The 18963-nt window shown below is 39.2% G+C and overlaps 5 protein-coding genes across 6 annotated transcripts; 4 read left to right on the top strand and 1 right to left on the bottom strand.

Annotated features, from left to right (window-relative positions):
- The first annotated feature begins 1120 nt into the window (after positions 1 to 1120).
- On the top strand, positions 1121 to 3603 carry LOC103948201. The gene is made up of 4 exons (XM_009359202.3): positions 1121 to 1433; positions 1532 to 1625; positions 2165 to 2377; positions 2741 to 3603. The coding sequence occupies exons 1-4, from the start codon at positions 1359 to 1361 to the stop codon at positions 3454 to 3456; spliced, it is 1098 nt and encodes a 365-aa protein (XP_009357477.2). The 5' UTR covers positions 1121 to 1358; the 3' UTR covers positions 3457 to 3603.
- On the bottom strand, positions 3555 to 5921 carry LOC103948210 (sec-independent protein translocase protein TATC, chloroplastic). Its single transcript, XM_009359213.3, has 4 exons — positions 5505 to 5921; positions 4568 to 4851; positions 4017 to 4307; positions 3555 to 3889 (listed from the first exon to the last, which is right to left on the bottom strand). The coding sequence occupies exons 1-4, from the start codon at positions 5782 to 5784 to the stop codon at positions 3680 to 3682; spliced, it is 1065 nt and encodes a 354-aa protein (XP_009357488.2). The 5' UTR covers positions 5785 to 5921; the 3' UTR covers positions 3555 to 3679.
- Positions 5922 to 6042: 121 nt separating this feature from the next.
- Positions 6043 to 10049, top strand: LOC103948189 (origin of replication complex subunit 4). Its single transcript, XM_009359192.3, has 16 exons — positions 6043 to 6294; positions 6405 to 6495; positions 6593 to 6649; positions 6768 to 6815; positions 6944 to 6994; positions 7082 to 7125; positions 7204 to 7267; positions 8028 to 8114; positions 8242 to 8333; positions 8443 to 8524; positions 8649 to 8734; positions 8838 to 8947; positions 9144 to 9236; positions 9309 to 9373; positions 9465 to 9608; positions 9869 to 10049. Exons 1-16 carry the CDS (start codon positions 6185 to 6187, stop codon positions 9902 to 9904), a joined length of 1260 nt encoding a protein of 419 aa, XP_009357467.2. The 5' UTR covers positions 6043 to 6184; the 3' UTR covers positions 9905 to 10049.
- Positions 10050 to 10419: 370 nt separating this feature from the next.
- LOC103948178 (pentatricopeptide repeat-containing protein At1g22960, mitochondrial-like) lies at positions 10420 to 14872 on the top strand. Of its 2 annotated transcripts, XM_048584671.1 has the most exons (4): positions 10420 to 13023; positions 13123 to 13156; positions 13734 to 13857; positions 14338 to 14872. In XM_048584671.1, the coding sequence occupies exon 1, from the start codon at positions 10686 to 10688 to the stop codon at positions 12861 to 12863; it is 2178 nt and encodes a 725-aa protein (XP_048440628.1). In that variant the 5' UTR covers positions 10420 to 10685; the 3' UTR covers positions 12864 to 13023; positions 13123 to 13156; positions 13734 to 13857; positions 14338 to 14872. The 2 variants fall into 2 exon arrangements, with proteins under 2 accessions (XP_048440628.1, XP_009357458.2); XM_009359183.3 differs by lacking the exons at positions 13734 to 13857; positions 14338 to 14872 and having other exon boundaries at positions 13123 to 13381.
- A 1031-nt stretch (positions 14873 to 15903) lies between these two features.
- LOC103948168 (palmitoyl-acyl carrier protein thioesterase, chloroplastic-like) lies at positions 15904 to 18886 on the top strand. Its single transcript, XM_009359172.3, has 6 exons — positions 15904 to 16668; positions 16764 to 16897; positions 17082 to 17195; positions 17304 to 17472; positions 17586 to 17654; positions 17805 to 18886. Exons 1-6 carry the CDS (start codon positions 16324 to 16326, stop codon positions 18150 to 18152), a joined length of 1179 nt encoding a protein of 392 aa, XP_009357447.2. The 5' UTR covers positions 15904 to 16323; the 3' UTR covers positions 18153 to 18886.
- The last annotated feature ends 77 nt before the right edge of the window (positions 18887 to 18963 follow it).

Genomic DNA, 18963 nt, shown 5'->3' with positions numbered 1-18963 from the left:
TCACAGTGTTATTTATCCAAACTGAAAATGTGTTGGCGGAAAAAGAAAATAAAAATCTCAAGGTTATTGAGAGATTTCGCATAAAGCGAGAGTTTGTGCAGGACAGTTTTGTGTGTTGAATTGGAGAGGGCTTTTTTTGCTGCACGGTGTCTTGTATTTATAAGGATGAGTCTGTGTTGGTTGATGAGCTAATAAAGACTCTGCCATGCTATTAGAACTCTTCCACTGACTTAAGCCTCGGATAAACCTTACTACTCCCCAGACTCTGAACTTAGTCAAAAATGCAACCAAATTCAATCCTTGTGTTTCGTCTTGTCACATTGAATCCTAATATAGCCTGCATGCTTGGATTTGAACAAATAATGTTCATCTAAACAACCACCAATCCACCTGCACTGGTGTGGTTGGTTCCTTTTATTGGAGATAATCACCACCAAATTCGCAGTACATAATTATATGGGAAGTAGTCTTTCACACGGCATGCATTGTGATTCCATCATCAATTCATCTAACAACATCCATCACTACTCAAATAACCTAGCCTACCTAGGTTTCTTATCACCATTATCCAAGACCATCAAATCCCACGCTTATCACATCATCATAATTTCATTACCTTTTAAATTCATTTTTAGCTTCCAAGTGCCATCAGACATCCCAAATCAACTCGAACTGTACTGCTTTGGGATATAATTTGCATCCTATTTATCTGGTTTAAGAAGATGCCAATATAATTCATATTAAAAGATAATTATTATGATAAAAACCATCATATTATCCTTTAACAATAACATAATTATCTTTATTTTTCCATCCGAAGGTTGGGAGCTATGCTCACTCAACGGCCTTGATTGCATAGGCCGATGATGTAAATTTGGGTCCAAACAATTGTACTTATTCATTTACCTCATCAACGAATATCATACTTTTCCTAAAAAAGTGATGGATAGGTTTCGTGGTTAAGTTGTGAGAAAGCACACCGTTCCACATACACAAATCGGTATTCCCAATATTCCCCCACTTTAGCCACTCTAGTTTCAACTATTCTCTCTTCCCTAAGTTTCCTTGTTATCCTAGATTTAGTTTACTTATCTAATTAAGATTGGTCTAGCAAAAAAATTCATACGCTATTACAAAATTAAATAAATAAAAATAAAGCTCATTGCCATAACGGGCCGAAGGTCATTTAGCCCAATACAAAAGACGAGACGTCGTCGATTAACGGAACTGGCTGTTAATCGCGTTACCCTATTGGCACTTGGCGGCAGAAGATTTTCCCCTCCACAAAACCCCTAAACCTCTGAGAATTTTGAGAACCCGCTGCTGCAGCTGCAATTCCTTCCGTCAAACGCCGAGCGATGGGCCGAGCCGAGAGAGACCAACTGACTCGAACTCTCAATCACCACCTCAACACCGTCCACGAGACCTTCCAGGTTCAATCTCTCTCTGTCTCTAGAAATTCAATCTTTCCTTCTTTTTTATTTATTTTTTATTTTTTTATGGTTTTGTTTGTTGAATTGGATGAAATCAGGTGTTGGATCAAACCGCACCTTCAACACTTGAGAAGGTGAGCTGGGTGGAGGTCACAAAGATGGGCGATCAAGTCTCCAAACAAGCTACCATTTGTAAGTCCTATCAATCTTCAATTTTTATTTTTCTTGCTTTTATTTTAATTTTTTTTTTCATCTGTGTCCACTGCTAATATCTTGGTATAGTTAATTCGAAAACGTGTCCTTTCGAATGGAAAAATCTGGAAAATTTATAGAAGGAATTCTGATTTCACCTTTCTGGACTTTACAAATAGGGTAATGCTAGGGAGACTAAATTTTGGAAACTAAAGGATATGGAAGTTGATGATTGGTTTATTCTTAAGCGTTGATTAACATGCTCAATCGTATTGGTGACATATCATTTAGTTTGCAAATTTAGTCTCCCTAGCATTATTACCCTTACAAATATGCTTCCGTAACTCAACAACTTTTCCATATTCTTCAATGTGCCTTGAGTGATCATGTACTCTGAAAAAAGGCGCCATGGAGATCTGACGTATATGGTTTTTGTCTATCTATGTTTCGATTCGTGATCTGGCTGTATAGTTTCTTCTTCTCCCTTCTGTTGCATAATGCCTGATGCTCAAGTGACTAAATGTGACTTGATAATGCAGTTGGAATGCTTTGGACCGGAGGAGAAACACCGCAAGTTAGATCACTTGAAGAAAACATGGTTTCCTACTTCAATACCCTGCAAGGTTTTCTTCTGCTTTCACATGGGAGTACAGTGGGTGCAGGGCCTACGCTGGCTTCTTGTGTCCATACGTCTGTAAAGCAAGTTGTTGACACCAGTTTTAAGCTGTGGAAGGAATCTATCTCTTTGTATGGTAATCTCTCTCTCTCCCCCCTCTAAACCATACATTGTTTCTGTAGCATTTCTTGTTCTTAAAAATCACTGCATGCTTTGTATTTTTGTTGAAATCACATACACACTGTCATTGGTGTATGACTTCAAAGTGACCATGAACTTCAGGTGTATGACTTCAAAGTGACCATGAACTTCAGCTTCTAGAGTTAGCTTTCGTGTAGATCATTGACATCAAATTTTGGAGGCTAATGCTGATTAATAACCATTAGAGTCTATTTGATTGCATATTATGGTAGTTGGAAGTGCAATTGTCTTGGCTAAAGATTTGACGACTACTTTAGCTAGTAGGAACCTTATCTTCACTTGGAACATACACTTGCAGGAGCACGGAATAAAGATGGGAAACTCTCAATTCCACAGTGGGTCGGTGCAGTATGGGAAGCGTGTTCTGCTCTCAAAATGACACCTGCCACAAATATTACAGCAATTGGGCGAGCAATGACAAAGGTTGCAGTTTCGGTGAAGGATGTTCTTCGTGAGATGAAGGAGCTTAAGCCAGCTTCCTCTGACCCGACAGATGAATCCTCTATCGAGCCTTCTACTGAAGCAGAGATTGAACCCGATGATGATGAAATTTTAAGTGATGGTGATCTGGGCAATGACTTGTCACCTGAAGAGATGAGAGTTTCTCAATTGGCAATTGCCGTTGTGTCAGAGGCTCTTGTGGTAATAAAGGAACTAATTCGCACCATCAGCGGTTTGCTTAAACTGGAAAACCCAAATGGCAGCGGTAATCTTGTGGATTCCTTGGAGAAATTGTTGATAATGTGTAAAGAAATCGGAATACAAATAGACGAGCTTGGAGCTTGTTTATACCCCCCACAAGAGGTTCCCGCTATCAACGCAGCATCCGAGAAAATCTCCAGTTTTGTTGATGATATGCAATCCGAATTGCAGAATCTCAACGGAAATCTGGAAGCTTTTAGTCAGGCGTGCAATTGTTTGAAGAGTTCATTGAGACAGCTCGAATCTGAAGTGGCCTCTCCTAATACTGTTGATTTAGAAACCAGTGTGCAGAATATTGATTTGAACAGTTAGGCGAGAGAGAAAGAGAGAGAGAGAGATGAAATTGATTTTGCAGAGCTTTGTAAGTCCTTGTTTTCGAGAAGAAAATATATCTTGTTTCGACATTTGAATTCGAGTTTAGAATCCACCCTTGTTCTATATAAGATCGCATTTATGTTACATGTTGCAAATGTAAAGATCCTTACAAACACTGAATGCGCGATACTGCAAATAAATTTCATGCGTTTAATAGGGTTCACCGGCCAGTAAGCTTAACCACCCAGGCACCCCCTAAGTAAAGACCGAGGAGGGGTGCTGCCAGAAGAAGCTGAGTGAGTGGATCCGTTGACGGGGTAACCACGGCAGCTGCCACAACAGCGCCAACCACAACATACCTCCAAATTGATAGCATTTGGTCTCCTGATACCAGACCGACTTGTCCAAGGAGAAATTGTATAACCGGAACCTAGAATAAGATGAAAGGTAATTTGTTAACGGAGCTTCTACTGAGAGATCCACTTCAATGCATGCATTTTAGGGGCACAAACCAACAGTAAATTTCGGTTAAGAATACTTGAGAGGAGAGTCGTTACCTGGAAAGACAAGCCTGTGCTGAACATGAGAACAAGTACGAACTCAAAGTATTGATCGATGGACCATAAAGATTCCACAACACCTTCTGCATACGTAACAAAAAAGTTCAAGGCTGCTGGTGTCAACACCATATAGGAGAAGGTGATACCAGCATAGAAAAGAACCGATGAGCCTAAAACAATTGGCCCCAGAAATTTTCTCTCGTCTCTCGTTAATCCTGGAAGAACAAAGGCTATAAGCTCATACAGAATGATGGGGCTCCCCAATAGAATGCCGCAATATCCTGATACCTGCAGTAAACAATCAAAAGAACTTTCTTGTTAAAGTGATTTACTTCTGAAATAACCAAATGAAAACACGAAAAAAAGGGGCAAGAGGTAATATTCTCATTTAAGACTGAGATTCTTATGCGAAATACTAATCATAAAGTCCCTACAACACTTCATTACACTTCCGCAATAGCTAGCCAGACTGATTTGCACTTCCGGAAAACAAAATCTTAAATGCAGCAATCATTTCAAGGACCGGATAGATATTCACTGAGTCTAACCTTTATAGTAGTAAAGAAAAACTCGCCAGGAGCTAGCTGCAGGAACTTTACACCTTGTTCTTTAACCGGAGCTTCAAGAAATACTATAAGGTCTTTAGAATATGCAAAGCACCCCCCAATAGAAACACCAACCGCTATAACTGATATCAAAAGTCTCTGACGCAGCTCTTCCAGATGATCGAATATGGTCATCTCTTTATCATCCGGGAGGAGCTCTTGACTAGGATACAGAAAATTGGAAATCGAACTTCCTCCATTGTCTTCTTTCACTCCATCAACCAAATCTATATTGTACATCAAAATGGCATGTCAAACTTGTAACTGAAGACATTAACGCGTACTTTCTCAAGGCAAGATCTAAATTGTGATAAGTGAGTAAATTTATATGCTTTTACAGAAGCAAAACCTGTACAAACGAATTGTTTTCGAAAAAGGTCCAAATTACACTAGGAGCTAAAGAAACTCGGTTTCTTTTCTGTAGTAGCAAAAGCACTTTCTTCCACTCAATCAAACGCACTTCTAATTACATTTGGAAGAAAAACTTAGAAGTGAAGCGCTTTCTAGAGGTGCTTCTCAAGAAGTACTTCCAATTGCTTTTCCAAGAAGCACTGGATTTTTAGTAAAAAGTTCAATGTGTTTCTAAGAAAAGCACTTCTAGCAAAAGTGCTTCCTGCCAGCAAAATGCTTACCAGGGTTAATTACAAATTACTTCTTGAATCAGTACCAGACAATTATTATACTTAACGGATATTACAGAGCTCCCAGATCAGATTTAAGGTATATTTTGCTTCTAAACATACTCAAATTACTCAGATTAGCAAAGAATCAAAAGCACTAGAATTACTAACAATTGTAAGAAAATCCATGTTTAGCTCTTATTAACTTAATAACAAATTCAGTGAATTTTTTTTTACAAATTGTGGATGTTAAGTGTTACCAGTAGAAGGCCTCTCCTTGACGGCGGACCCAACCCCAGGTCCAGCGCCAAACTCCTGCTGCTTCTCTCTCAAATCATCATCAACAGCGCAGCAAACGACGTCACCGCGGAGGCTCCTCCGGATCCGCAGAGCACTGAGCTCCGGTCTCGGCCTCCTCGAGTGGTGGACTCGAACGGAACCCAGCTGATTTCTGATTGGTCCCCGCAAGTCGAAGCAATTGTGGGTGCGATTCCGGATGAAGTTCAAGTTGGAAATGGAAGCATAACTGATGCTTCCCATCTCTCCTCCGACGCTTCCAACCGCAAGTTCGCTGCTTCTTCTTCTTCCTCTGGTTCTTCTGAACGATGTCTGAATGCGAATGACCGGTCGGTGCTTCTTTCTTCAGCTCGTCGGGACGATATTTTTGGAATCGCAGCCAAGGCCAATGGCGCATCGTAGCGGGTTCTCTATTTGTTTTCTACTATGCGCCGATGACGTAATGTATGGCGTAGAATGGGCCTCACAAGCACTTTCCCGGTTGCAATTTCGGCCCACCGAAAAGGTTCAGTTCGGCCCATAGTTAACTTGGGCCTTCGGTCTTAGGTGGGGCACATGTTGGTACTGTATAAACCGACTGCGCATTCCTTCCCGCCATTTCTTTCTCGTCTCATTTCATCCCGCTCCGAGCTTGCTTCTCGAAATGGCGCGGGAAAATCAGGCGGAGAAAGCCCTATGTCTGCTCCGGAGCCGGCTCTGCGACCCAAATTTCGCCTTCAAAGCTCTCTCTCACTCCGACGACTCAAACTACAGGTCCCCAATTTCCTTCAAGTCACACGCTTCGACCCTAATTTCAATTTTTAAAAATAAAAATTGGGGGCTTTTTGGCTTTGATTTTCTTATTTTTTTTATTTTTTTTGCAGCAAGTTGAAATTTTTAGTTTCGAGTTCGATCACTGAGGCCTGCAACAACTCCATTTTGCTTCTGGGTCCCCGTGGTTCCGGAAAAATTGCCGTATGCCCCCCAAATTTTCCATTGTAGTTCCTCTTCAATCCTCTTATAATTGTAATATAAATATACAGTTGATTTTATTATTCTACTCGTGTTTTAGGTATTGGAGCTTGTGCTCAGCGATTTATTACAAGAATTTCCTGATATGATTTCAGTGGTATGCTTGCATTTTTCACTTTTATTCTCTATAATTTCCTTGCATTTTCCTGCTTTTTTTTTTGTTCCCGTTTTAATGTTTATTTGCAATTTAATTTGGAGTGGAAATTGTGCTGCAGATTAGGTTGAGTGGCCTTTTACATAGCAGTGACAACTGCGCATTCAAGGTTGATGATTCTGTCTACTTTTCTTTTTATTTTTTCAGGTCTGGGGTTGAAATTGTGATGATTCATTCAGGAATCCTAGATAGTAACATTATGTTTTTCTTTGTTTAATATGGTTGTTGGTCATTCAGGAAATCGCTAGGCAGCTATGCGTGGAGCATCAGTTGGTGTTCTCGAGAATGGTAAGTGCATAGTTTTATCTGAAACCACTTTTGAAGCATTGTACTTCCGAAAACTTCTGGTTTCTTGATGTTGTGATCATTTTGTAGGCATCGTTTGATGATAACTCTCAGTTTATGATAGCCATGTTAAGGTGCGTATAAAGTTTCCGTGGTGCGATTCTTGTCAAATGGATTAGAGGTTCTGACAGATCTGTTTCTCTGCTAATTAGGGAGTGTGGATTAGCGCATAAAACAATTATTTTTGTGTTGGATGAGTTTGACTTGTTTGCTCTGGTAAGACCTCATCTTCCTTTGCCCGTTTGTTTTTCAATTCTGCAGCCTTGCTCTTTGACATTCATGATTTATCTTTGGCTTCTTCGTTCTTTGAAACTGGTGAAGATTTGTGAAAAGCAATTAGTTAACATGTAAAAACTTGTGAATCTTATCTTGGGCTGCAAAGTTACACTGGAAATCGTAGGAAAGTTTATCCTTTCGTAAGGAGTAATTTAAGTCTTTTATTGAAGAAGAGTACGTGCAGACTGAAACATAAAGAACACACACACTCTTCGGTCTACTGAAACTAAATGTTGGAAGAATGTCAATGAAAATGTAATTATAACCTAGAGAAAATATAGTACTTTTTTCTCTCTACTGGAGCTTTCATGAAAGGGGTTTGCTTGATCAGAGCTCAAATCAGCATACTTGTTTTCTCAAAATTGACTCTGGTTGGGTGCTTTTGGTTGAAGTATCAACCATAAATATTAAGACAAGACGCCATTTGGTATACGAATATTGTGCAACATATAAGGTGTAAGAAGTGTATGACTTACAAGCTAAACCTACGCATACCTTAAAGAGTTTCTTGTCGGTTACTCACGGGAATATGTTATGAGTCTTGACTGATATGAATTTTGACCCATGTCGCATCTCTGCAAGTTGTGCAACTCATGCGATGCAAATGCCTTTTTGAGTTCTTAAATTCATGCTGTCTTTATAGAATAAAAATAAACAACCATTGACTCAATATTTCTTTTTCACTTATGGTTCCTTACAGGGAAAACAGAGATTGCTTTATAGTTTACTTGATGCAATGCAGTCAGTTACATCTCAAGCTGTTGTCATTGGTGTGAGTTCGCGACTGGTATGTTGCTTTAAAATTGCTGTGATCTTTTCCTTGTTAACTTTTGTTGCCATAACTGTGAATGCCTAGGTTTTAATGTTAGCATATGGATTAGTTGCATCAAAGTTGAGAAGAAATTTTCATGCAGGATGCTGATATGCTTTTGGACAAACGAGTAAGATCTCGTTTTTCACATAGAAAGCTTTTGTTTCTTCCTCCTGCTTATGAAGACATACAACGGTAAAGTTATTAACTTATGGCTTGGGTGCTGTTATTGTTTCTTCCCAAATATTGACACTTCCAATGTAGTAGTTGCTTTTCTGATTTGCTTAATTTCCAAACGAGGCAGATTGTTGGAGCACATTTTACTATTGCCAACAGACTCAAGCTTTCCACCAGACTATGCTATTGCATTCAATGCAAAACTTCAAGTATCCTTTCCTGACTATGTCTTTTAATGAGATAACATAGAATATTCATCTAAAACAATTTTTCATTCTATAGTATTCTAGCAGATCAGATCCTTCAGCTTGTAAAGTCCTTGACATTTTACAGACTATATTGGCTGATGAGAGATTCAAAGAGATCATTAATACATATCTGAATCTTGATTCAACCGTCAAACATTTGTTAAGATATCTGTAAGTTTTTCTTTTGATAGTGAGAGAATTGAATGAATGTATTGCTTTTAGTGTTCATCATTCGTCATATACTAAAGTTACTCGTCATGGACCATGGTACTAGATTCCGCGCTGTTTCTGATATGGATTTAGAATCTGGAATGCTGTCACTAGAAAACTTCAAAACCGCACTTTCAAATATCCAAAGGCATCCAAAGTTGGAATGCATAAAAGGTCTGAGAATTTATATCTTTCTTTGTTGGACTTCATTATCTGCATTCTTTGTTCCTCCCATATCCATCATTTCTGCCTGCCAAAGACTTGTGTATATAACTATGAAGCGAAGCAAAGCAATGATGTATTGTTTCCTGTCTTCTTCTTTTCTCCTTTTCTCCTTTTTTTTTCTTATGAAAATCAACGATTTAAGCAGATTGCTCTGTATTGGAACTTTACATTCTGGTATGCATGAAGAGGTTGGAAGTTAAAGAGCAGAACTCATACAATTTCAACGCTGTAATGAAAGGTGAATATGTGATTCTTGTCATTCTAAGTCCTATTATTAAGTTTTCGCTTACATGTTTGGTATGTCTGGCAGAGTACAAAAGCATACACGATTCGGTCAAGACAGCTGACTATTTTGCAAGAAATGTTTGCTTGCGGGTACGCTTAGCTCCTTGCTAAAATTGTGTTATAACAAATCTTATTGTTGTGTTACATTTTAGCAGAACATTTTCATTTTTTGCTTCTGCAGGCATTCGAACACCTTCTACAACGTGAACTAATTGGGTTTGCAGACAACAGAGGACAGAATCAATCCATTGAATTCAGTCCTGTAAAACTTTTAATTTCATCCCATGAACTACATCAGGGGATGAAATCATACGGATCCTGTCCTGTAAGTCACGACAACAAAACTTTGTGTTTTTTTTTTCTGCATGTGCTTGCAACTTAAAATAACTTGTGCAGTGGATAAAATACATCAAAAGCTCAACTGAATCCGATCTTTCGAGGAATTTAATCACAATGTAGGAAAAGTTTTTAACATGTATCAGAACTTTTTGTTAGGTTTTATGTCATCGTCGTCGATCTTAATGACGAAAATAACGTGTACCAGACCACGTGGGTATCATGAGTTGTTGTTTGTGTTGTTGACAGGCAATTCTTCAACAATTAATGGATCGTCAGAAGTAGAGTTGCTGAAGGGAGCTGCTTCATGTGCTTCATGTGTATCATAATCACAAGACGTGGTGTAATCTCTAGCATTTGTTTCATTTGATCTTGCTTGTGTATCAATATAAATAATTTATTTATGTAAAAGCATTATTGCTTTCTGTCATTGCGGTAAAGCGCAATATGCAGTCATTATGACGCGCTAAAGTAGGGAGTATGAATGGAGTACAACTTTTTTAAAGAGCTCTTAACATAATGTTTGATAATTTTAACTGCAAAGAGAGCGTGATTGGAGATACTCTACAGTCTAATATAATTTAGGAAATGCTGCTGATTTTTTCAGTTAGACATTCTTGTTATATTTTTGAGCTCTCCTTCTCATCATTTAATGTTGCACAGTTCGTGTTTCTATTTGATTAACACTTTCAAAATTTGAGGCTTCAACAGTATTACATGTTTCATTAAAAAAAAATGAATAACATGATTCGTCTAAATAATTTTGAATTTAGTTGATTTTTGGTCGAATTGATCTTTAAAGTGTGAATTAAAAAAATAAACAGTTGTGGATCATAGAGTAAAACCTAACAGTACACTTGAAATTCGGATTACGAAGTCCAGTGTTTTGGTTTGGGCTGGGGTCCGCAATACAATAGCCACCATCACCATGGCTGCTTCCACACACTTACCCAAGCTCATTTCGATCTGAGCCGTCCATCAACCGTCGAACTCACTCGAAACCCAAAACCCAAAACCCCTCTCTCTCGCCGATCCTCCGCCACTGGATGAGTCGCCTCTGCACTCAATGACCCTCTGCGCCAGAGCTTCAAAAGCTTTAGCCGCCACTGCCTCCTCCGCCTCCGCCGTACACCACCGTCCTCTCAAGGTACGCCATTTCTTCGCCCTCTCTGGGTCTTCCCACAACTGCTCCTCAATTACTTCTCTACCCACCACAGCTTTCTCCCAAACGCATTACCGGGACCTTATTTTCGACACCATTGACGAAAAGCCCTGGGCTTTTTGCAACTCCAAGTGGGTCTCCGATCGTTTCCAAGCTGTTATTGTCGACCCCGACTTGTTTGTTCGAGTCCTCGTCGAGATTAGGACCCGACCCAGAATCGCTCTGAGGTTTTTCCGATGGGTCGAGGGCCAACCGGGTTTTAAAAGATCCGAGTTTGCGTTCTGTGTGATTCTTGAGATTCTGGCTCACAACAATTTGATGAGGCCGGCGCATTGGGTTATGGAGAGGGTGATTAGTGTAAATATGCATGGGATTGTGGATGTTTTGATTAATGAGTATGTGTTTTCGAAGGTCTCGTTGAAGCTTCTCGATCTCTTGTTCTGGGTTTATACAAAAAAATCGATGCTTGAGCAATGTCTCTGGATTTTCGATAAGATGGTTCGAAACCGGTTGTTGCCAGACGTGAAGAACTGCAATAGGGTTCTTAGGATACTTAGAAATAAACACCTTGTGGCTAGAGTTAAAGACGTTTACAGAATGATGGGCGAGGCTGGGATTAAGCCGACGATTGTTACCTATAACACCATGTTGGATTCATTCTGCAAGGAAGGAGAAGTGCAACAAGCACTTGACCTTTTGTCAGAGATGCAAAAGATAGAGTGTTTTCCGAACGATGTAACGTATAATGTGTTGATCAATGGGCTGTCAAAGAAAGGGGAGCTGGAGCAGGCCAAGGGACTGATCCAGGAAATGATGAAATCTGGATTGAGGATTACAGCATTTACTTATAACCCTTTGATTTGTGGGTATTGCAACAAAGGACTGCTTGAAGAGGCGTTATGTCTTGAGAAAGAAATGGTAATTAGAGGAGCGAATCCCACCGTGGCTACTTATAATTCGTTAATGTATGGACTCTGCAAGCGGGGAAGAGTGATTGATGCCAGGGAACAGTTTTCCAATATGTTAAAGAGAAATATAAGGCCGGATATAGTGTCATACAACACTCTAATATACGGGTATTGTAGATTAGGGAACTTGGGGGATGCTTTCAGATTGTTTGATGAGTTGAGGCATAGGACTTTCACTCCTACTGTCGTCACCTATAACACACTTATGGATGGTCTTTGCAGATCCGGAGACTTGGCTGTTGCTCGACAGCTTAAAAAAGAAATGACCAATCAAGGAACTTGCCCTGATGTTTTTACATATACCATCTTGGTAAATGGATCTTGCAAGGCGGGAAACTTATCGATGGCCAAGGAGTTATTTGATGAGATGTTGCATAGAGGAGTGAAGCCGGACCGATTTGCGTACAATACTCGAATAGTGGGTGAATTGACGCTTGGTGACCCTTCCAAGGCATTTAGCATGCAAGAAGAAATACTGGCAGGGGGTTTCCCTCCTGATTTGTTCACATACAATATTTTTGTGAATGGGATTTGTAAATTGGGCAATTTGGATGAAGCATATACCTTGTTGCAGAAAATTGTACGTGATGGTATCGTTCCAGACCATATAACTTATACTAGCATCATTCACGCTCACCTGGAGAGTGGCCAACTCATGAAGGCAAGAGAGGTGTTCTATGAGATGCTTAGCAAAGGTTTGTCTCCTTCGGTGATAACTTACACAGTATTGATTCATGCACACGCAGCTAAGGGAAGACTAGAACTGGCATATATGTACTTCTCAGAGATGCAAGAGAAGCGTGTTTTGCCAAATGTGGTCACCTACAATGCGCTGATAAATGGCCTTTGTAAAGTGATGAGAATGGATCAGGCTTACAAGTCGTTTGCTGAGATGGAGGAGAAAGGAATAGTTCCAAATAAGTATACATACACTATTCTAATAAATGAGAACTGCAACATAGGCAACTGGAAGGAGGCTTTGAGGTTGTATAAACAGATGCTTGACAGAGAGATCGAGCCTGATTCTTGTACACACAGTGCACTTTTTAAGCATCTAGACAAAGACTATCAGTTGCATGCAGTTCGGTACCTTGAGAATTTAATTTCAAGCTAGTGAAGGAACTGCTCGTTTAAAATATTGATGAGGCTATTGGTGGAGTTCAAGGTTTATCAGCTGACTATTCAAAGAGAGGCATGTGATAGTAAGAGGGATTTCTCAACTCCGAGAGAACTCTGTTGTGTTAACCACCAAATTCCCTTGAGTTATACTGCAAGTAAGATATCTCCTTTCAACTTTCGCTTCAACATAGCACATTCTCAAACTTTTAATATTCTTCTTGGCTTGACAGCTTTCCCGGTTCGATGTTTTACAGGTCATTTGCTAAATAGGGTTGCTGATGTTGATTGGTGAGTTTGGCAAACCTGTAACTTGAAAGGTTGAGTCCATATTTACCAGATTTTTTTGCTGTTGCCAACTTTAGAAGAATATACTCAAAAGCAGTTGTTGAATTGGATTATTGATTAGTTATCAGAAACCATTTTTTCGGAAGAGTCAACATCAGAGTGTACAGATAAAACTCTCAAGTGTATCATATTGTTCCAAATAAAACATCTGACAAGATTATTGGTTCATTCTTTTCCTTCTTATTTTGTTTCATGAGGTAATAGGAAGGATGGAAGTGCTGCCATGTTCCGGATTGTTGTAACGAATGTGGTTTTTGTCCAGTTTAAAATCTGATGTATTACTTTTTGTTTTTAACAGAGTTTTATTTAGTACTGAGCAGATAGTGAAATCTTCTAGTTTATCCAATTCAGCTTGAAATATCGTTAATGTTGCTGTAGCGTTATCTTGGACAGCCTTCCTGTAACCATGAAATGTAGGTTCCTGTGATTCAAGAACTTTAACAGTACAGAAAGACTCTTTTCAGAGGACATGCATGTTTCAGTTTTGTTCACGTTTGCCTGTCTCTTCAATTATTTCCAGAGGCGTAAAATGTGGCAAGTAGAACTTCAACTTGAAACATAACGGCCGCTACATTCGTTACCCTTCCGGGCAGAAATGAACACAGGATTCTTGTTGGTCTGCATCTCCTCGGTTGCTGCATGAGGTGCGTGTGAGGTGACTGAAAGAAAATTTATCTGTAGATGTTGGTCAAGGGGGCCAAAGAGTCTCACTTGCACACATTCACTTCTAATTTATAATCGCCTCTTTTGTTCTTTCTGATGAACCCACCTGTTAGCAATGTGGGACAGAATGTTGTTTATATGATAATTAGTAATTAATTACGCACTTAATCTCGAAGAGCAACATGTCTAAAAGTCCAAACATTCGTTCAACCTGATGCTTAGCATAATCAGACCAAGGGAAAACAATTGCATAATCGACATGGTAGCCATCGGTCGTGCTTAGTTTTACTAATTGTTCAAACAGAAGAGTCTACTGCTTGTCTCATTATGTTTGATGGACACATTCCTTAATTCTCCCTTTGGCTTTGCTTGTTTGTTCCCTTCGTATGAAGGCATCCCCAACCTCATCTCCCTAACTCTTGCCTGTTCACTAACTCACGGCGACACCGTCATTGTTGCAGGTCAAACTTTGCTTGGGCGTAAAGAAACAGAGCAATTTCCCGACTTTGCTGATGTTGAATGACACCGACGTGTTACAATTTTTCCAGAACTTAGATGCAGAAAAAGGAAAGGAACCCGAAGAGGATCCTTTCCACAGAAAAATACTGATAAGAGTTTGAGTTCACACTGTAACTTGGCATTGAGGAATACGTGTACGGTGGACCCCAAGAATCAACTTCGTGAGGCAGTGAAAAATTATGCACTGCCAGTCTTGTGTTAGTTTTCTGTATTACAGCAGCATTGTGGATTTCTTTTTCATTGGATAACAGAAGACCTTGAAAGACTCTGAAAGAGATTATAAGAAAAGATATGAAGTATTTGGAGCTAACGGAAAACTTGGCGCAAAACTTAATGCAGTGGTATTCTAAGATTCATACAACCAACCTCACCTAGTAAGATAAGGCTTGATTGTGGTTTTATTCTCTTTCACATCGGATGTAACATTAGAATGGTAAATGTAAATTTATTCACCATAAGTCACCTCCTACAACTCAAGGCATAGCTTGTACTAAACATATGCAATTGTTTTATTTTTATTTTTTGGTCAATATGCAATTGTTTTATTTCACAAAAAGTGAAGTAATAACAAGGGTTGTGTGAGCTTGTGAAAGGACACTTGTAGATTAACCGGTGCGTTACATTTCCATGTAAAGACGCATTTTGAGCTTAATAGCTGAGATACAAATTTTTTGCTAGCATGATCAAAGCAAACAATGTCTTACTAGGCTGAGATGGAAAAAAAAAGATTTGCGGAGATCACTTTGCGATAACTTTTAACTGTGAAACATCCCATAACATCAATTTTACTTTCTACCTAGAAATGTACAAAAAACAAAGGGAAAAAAGAGAGGAAAGAATCATCTCCAAAACAAAGGTAACCTTCAAAAGCAAGAACCAAAATCAAATCAAGGTAGGCAAGTCTTGGAGAGAAGGAAGAGTTTGGGTTTTCTATATCCAACAGGCAATTGGTTCCCCCAAATGTCCTTTTACCACGGAATGGTTTGGAATGAATTGTTTGTTTGTATTAATCCAATCATGCATTAAATTCAAACCGTGCTTAATCGGAGACTACGAGCATCAAATCGTACAAAACTACGATCCTCACGCTGCTGTCATGCCTTAAAACCGCCACATCCGCCTCGCTTTGTATTTTGCATTTTTGTTAATACGAACGATACTATACGTATATGACCAAAAAGACTAACTTTAACTTCTCTAAAAAAAGGGTGCCTTTCAGCTAAAAGCGTTTTTATTGCAAATGCGTAAAAAAAAAATTGCAAGTGCTTTCTAGAAAAGCATTTGGAAGTGCATCATGAAAAGGCATCCTCATGAAGCTTTTTTTTGTTGTCAAAAAACACTTTTAGTGCTTGCAGAAGCACTCTCAAATGGAGACAAACTCACTATATACATAAATTGAAAAGAAGTTGAAGTTTCGTCATAAAATTAATCAACAGTACTAGAAGTAATCTAACTTTTTTTTAGCACATGCGCAATCCTTCAATCTTTCAACATATGATATCATCGTCACATTTGCGTGAGTTAAACTCAAAACACCCCCTTCAAGTAAGTGAAAACCCAAACGTGGCTAGACCAACCAGTCATGTTCACTTTGTATTTGCATCTCTCTTCCAAAACATGACAAAACAAAAGAAAAATATGCGACAAAAACAGAAACACTAACCCTTTTGTCTGCTTTGTGAAGTCGATGAAACCTATGTTATCACAACTCAAAAATTTAGAGCACCAAAAACTTAACCTTCAACACACACAAGGCAATTCTTTGAGATATACAACTCCTTCCTCTTTTGTCCTCTCAAATTTCCTAACTTTTTCCGTCCACAAACAACTATTTAACCATCTCCTTCCCCATTTCCAAATTTCAACCTTTCTTCTAACCAAAACAAAAAAAGAAATAAAAATACCCCCCAGAAAAAAGGTTTCATGCCATGACCACCATCTCTTATCTTACCTACTTCCCAGTGAGGTGTTCTTCCAGCAGAGATAGCCACGACTCCAATAAGCAAAAGCTGAGCAGCATCAAGATCAATGGAACTTCCACGAAAACCGCAACCAAAGTTGATATGGCAGCTGGTGTGGCAACCAGAAATGACTTCGTGACTGAGCAGCAGGCTAGACAGAACATTCCGACAACCAAGCAGTCCGTTGATCATTTCCGACAAGCGTTTAGCATCGAAGGCGGCGTGGGGTACAGGCAGAGGGTTGTCATTAGGTCCTATGAGGTCGGCCCGGATAAAACTGCCACACTTGAGAGCATCCTCAATCTGCTTCAGGTGATGAAGTTAAGAAAGCTGTTTTTCTTACATGTGATGATTGTGTTACAGTGTTCGGAACTCAAAAATACTGAATTTTTTTGGGTATGATGCAGGAGACGGCATTGAATCATGTTTGGATGTCTGGACTCCTGAGTGATGGATTTGGAGCAACACATGAAATGATGAAGAATGATCTTATTTGGGTTGTTTCAAGAATGCAAGTTCAAGTTGACCAGTATCCAATCTGGTAAGTCCAATCATCGGTTTTCATTGTGATCGAGCGATATTCTAATCTAATTTAAACCTCAGAGAGGGGACTCGAACATGGAGTTGTTCTCTTTTTTCTATAAATTTTAAAGCTAGGTAGTAGGACTCTTTGTAGCATTGAACAGTTTTTAAGTTAAAATAAATGTGACAATCACATCCTGCAGGGGAGAGGTACTGGAAATCGACACTTGGGTTCAAGCATCAGGGAAGAATGGTATGAAGCGAGACTGGTTGATCCGAAGCCAAGCTACGGGCCATATTTTCGCTCGTGCGACCAGGTACTGTATAATTTCTTCAAACTTCCAATCACTTTCATGATCTCCTGATGAATGATTTATTTCAGTCTTGTCATTGATTAACCATGGTTGTAATAAAACATGGAACAGCACCTGGGTGATGATGAACCAGAAAACTAGGCGCCTTTCGAAAATGCCAGAGGGAGTGAGGGGTGAGATTGCACCTTGGTTCATACAGAAGCAGGCAATCCCAGACGATGTCCCTGATAAAATCGTCAAGTTGGACAACAACGCTAAGTATGTCAATAACGATTTGAAGGTAACATTTCGTGTCCAAATTATTCCCACGTTTCAGAGCTACATCCATATATACAGTTGAGACTTGCGAGAATTAAGCATATGCTGAATATGCAATTTTCTTATTACTTGTAGCCCAAGAGAAGTGATTTGGACATGAACCAGCATGTCAACAATGTCAAGTACGTACGATGGATGCTTGAGGTAAATAAAATCTATCTCCCCTCGTTAAAAGCATGTTTGGCACTGCTTCTGAAAGGGTTAAAATCTCGGAAGTAGTTCTAAACGGTCACTTAAGTTTCTTTTTACCATAATTAACTCTTAATTGACCAATTTAATCTATGTTTTCGACAGACGATTCCTGACAATATTTTGGAGTCTCACCAACTGACTGGAATCACACTAGAATACAGAAAGGAGTGTGGGAGTTCAGATATTGTTCAATCGCTTTGCGATCCAGACAAAGATGGAATGTTGATAGAGGGACTGAAACAAGAGAATCATGACACAAGTCTACTGAATGGATTTTCTCTGGGAGCTGGGATTCTTGAGAACAGCGTGTTTTTGGGCTCCCTTGAGAAGCAGCCATTCAGATATACACATCTCCTCCAAACAACTGGGAACCATAAAGATGAAGAGATTGTTCGGGGACGGACTGTTTGGAAGAAAAAACCAGAGCCCTCCCCATTTGCTTCTATGTAGAAAAATTGCATCAAAATCTATGTAGAAAAATTGTATCACAAAGGAGCTTAGAAGCTTGTCCTCTAGGAAATGGGATGCCCTGAATAGTAAAGAGCATGCTGTGGATTAGGTCTAAGCCCCGGGATCTTTCATTGTTTCGGATCTTGCTAGCTTCGTCGAAGCTGACTGAAGATCCTAATAAATGAGTCAGACGTGTAAATGACGAGTCTTCGAAAATAGGGTAACAAAAAACAAGAAACATTATGGATTCTATAATGTGAAAATAAGTCTAATGTGTGGTCATGAAAGTAAGAAAGTGAACTTTAAGCCTCATGGTAAAGGGTACAGGGATTTTGATTAAAAAGAGTCATTTCATTTGGGTCTGTAATTTGTACAGCCATTGTCGTAATACTATTTGTAAAGAATAATAGTAAATTCATCACTAAAATTGTTTACAGAACATACTTTTACTCGTTTCGACTTCCACTCTAGAGAGAAACTACAATGGAATGGACTAATTAAGACAACTCTCAAGTCAGATATAACCAATATAAAGTCGGGTGGTACAAAATATAAATATCACATTTTGCGAGACGTGCCATACAATCGGTATACCTTGAACATTTCCTCATATCGAACGAGTGAAGCGGATTGACAAATTCTATACTCTCAAGGAAATTTGACTCAGCTGTTTGCCATGACTCATTTGGTACATTATTACATAGATGAAATATTCATGCAACTAACAATTTTTTAACCTGCAGATGACGCTTTATCACAATGACAGAAGGTAATAATACTTATGCACACTTGTACAAATTCGATCACCACC

The sequence above is a fragment of a genome, unplaced genomic scaffold, assembly GCF_019419815.1.
Source record: "Pyrus x bretschneideri cultivar Hongxiangsu unplaced genomic scaffold, Pyrus_bretschneideri_v1 Contig22, whole genome shotgun sequence".
Classification (NCBI taxonomy): Eukaryota; Viridiplantae; Streptophyta; class Magnoliopsida; order Rosales; family Rosaceae; genus Pyrus; species Pyrus x bretschneideri.
The sequence above is the reverse complement of the archived record's forward strand: the minus strand, read 5'-3'. Positions and strand labels throughout refer to the sequence as shown.

What these genes read in the sequence shown, in the direction of transcription:
- LOC103948201 (XM_009359202.3), top strand. Translation starts at nt 1,359, where the DNA reads ATGGGCCGAGCCGAGAGAGACCAACTGACTCGAACTCTCAATCACCAC. An exon ending in CTCCAAACAAGCTACCATTT is followed by an intron (nt 1,626 to 2,164) that starts GTAAGTCCTATC and finishes TTGATAATGCAG; the next exon opens with TTGGAATGCTTTGGACCGGA. An exon ending in GGAATCTATCTCTTTGTATG is followed by an intron (nt 2,378 to 2,740) that starts GTAATCTCTCTC and finishes ATACACTTGCAG; the next exon opens with GAGCACGGAATAAAGATGGG.
- LOC103948210 (XM_009359213.3), bottom strand. Translation starts at nt 5,784, where the DNA reads ATGGGAAGCATCAGTTATGCTTCCATTTCCAACTTGAACTTCATCCGG. An exon ending in TTTTCTTTACTACTATAAAG is followed by an intron (nt 4,308 to 4,567) that starts GTTAGACTCAGT and finishes TGTTTACTGCAG; the next exon opens with GTATCAGGATATTGCGGCAT. An exon ending in GCACAGGCTTGTCTTTCCAG is followed by an intron (nt 3,890 to 4,016) that starts GTAACGACTCTC and finishes ATCTTATTCTAG; the next exon opens with GTTCCGGTTATACAATTTCT.
- LOC103948189 (XM_009359192.3), top strand. Translation starts at nt 6,185, where the DNA reads ATGGCGCGGGAAAATCAGGCGGAGAAAGCCCTATGTCTGCTCCGGAGC. An exon ending in TCCGACGACTCAAACTACAG is followed by an intron (nt 6,295 to 6,404) that starts GTCCCCAATTTC and finishes TTTTTTTTGCAG; the next exon opens with CAAGTTGAAATTTTTAGTTT. An exon ending in CAAGAAATGTTTGCTTGCGG is followed by an intron (nt 9,374 to 9,464) that starts GTACGCTTAGCT and finishes TTGCTTCTGCAG; the next exon opens with GCATTCGAACACCTTCTACA.
- LOC103948178 (XM_048584671.1), top strand. Translation starts at nt 10,686, where the DNA reads ATGACCCTCTGCGCCAGAGCTTCAAAAGCTTTAGCCGCCACTGCCTCC.
- LOC103948168 (XM_009359172.3), top strand. Translation starts at nt 16,324, where the DNA reads ATGACCACCATCTCTTATCTTACCTACTTCCCAGTGAGGTGTTCTTCC. An exon ending in GCATCCTCAATCTGCTTCAG is followed by an intron (nt 16,669 to 16,763) that starts GTGATGAAGTTA and finishes GGTATGATGCAG; the next exon opens with GAGACGGCATTGAATCATGT. An exon ending in ATGTCAATAACGATTTGAAG is followed by an intron (nt 17,473 to 17,585) that starts GTAACATTTCGT and finishes TATTACTTGTAG; the next exon opens with CCCAAGAGAAGTGATTTGGA.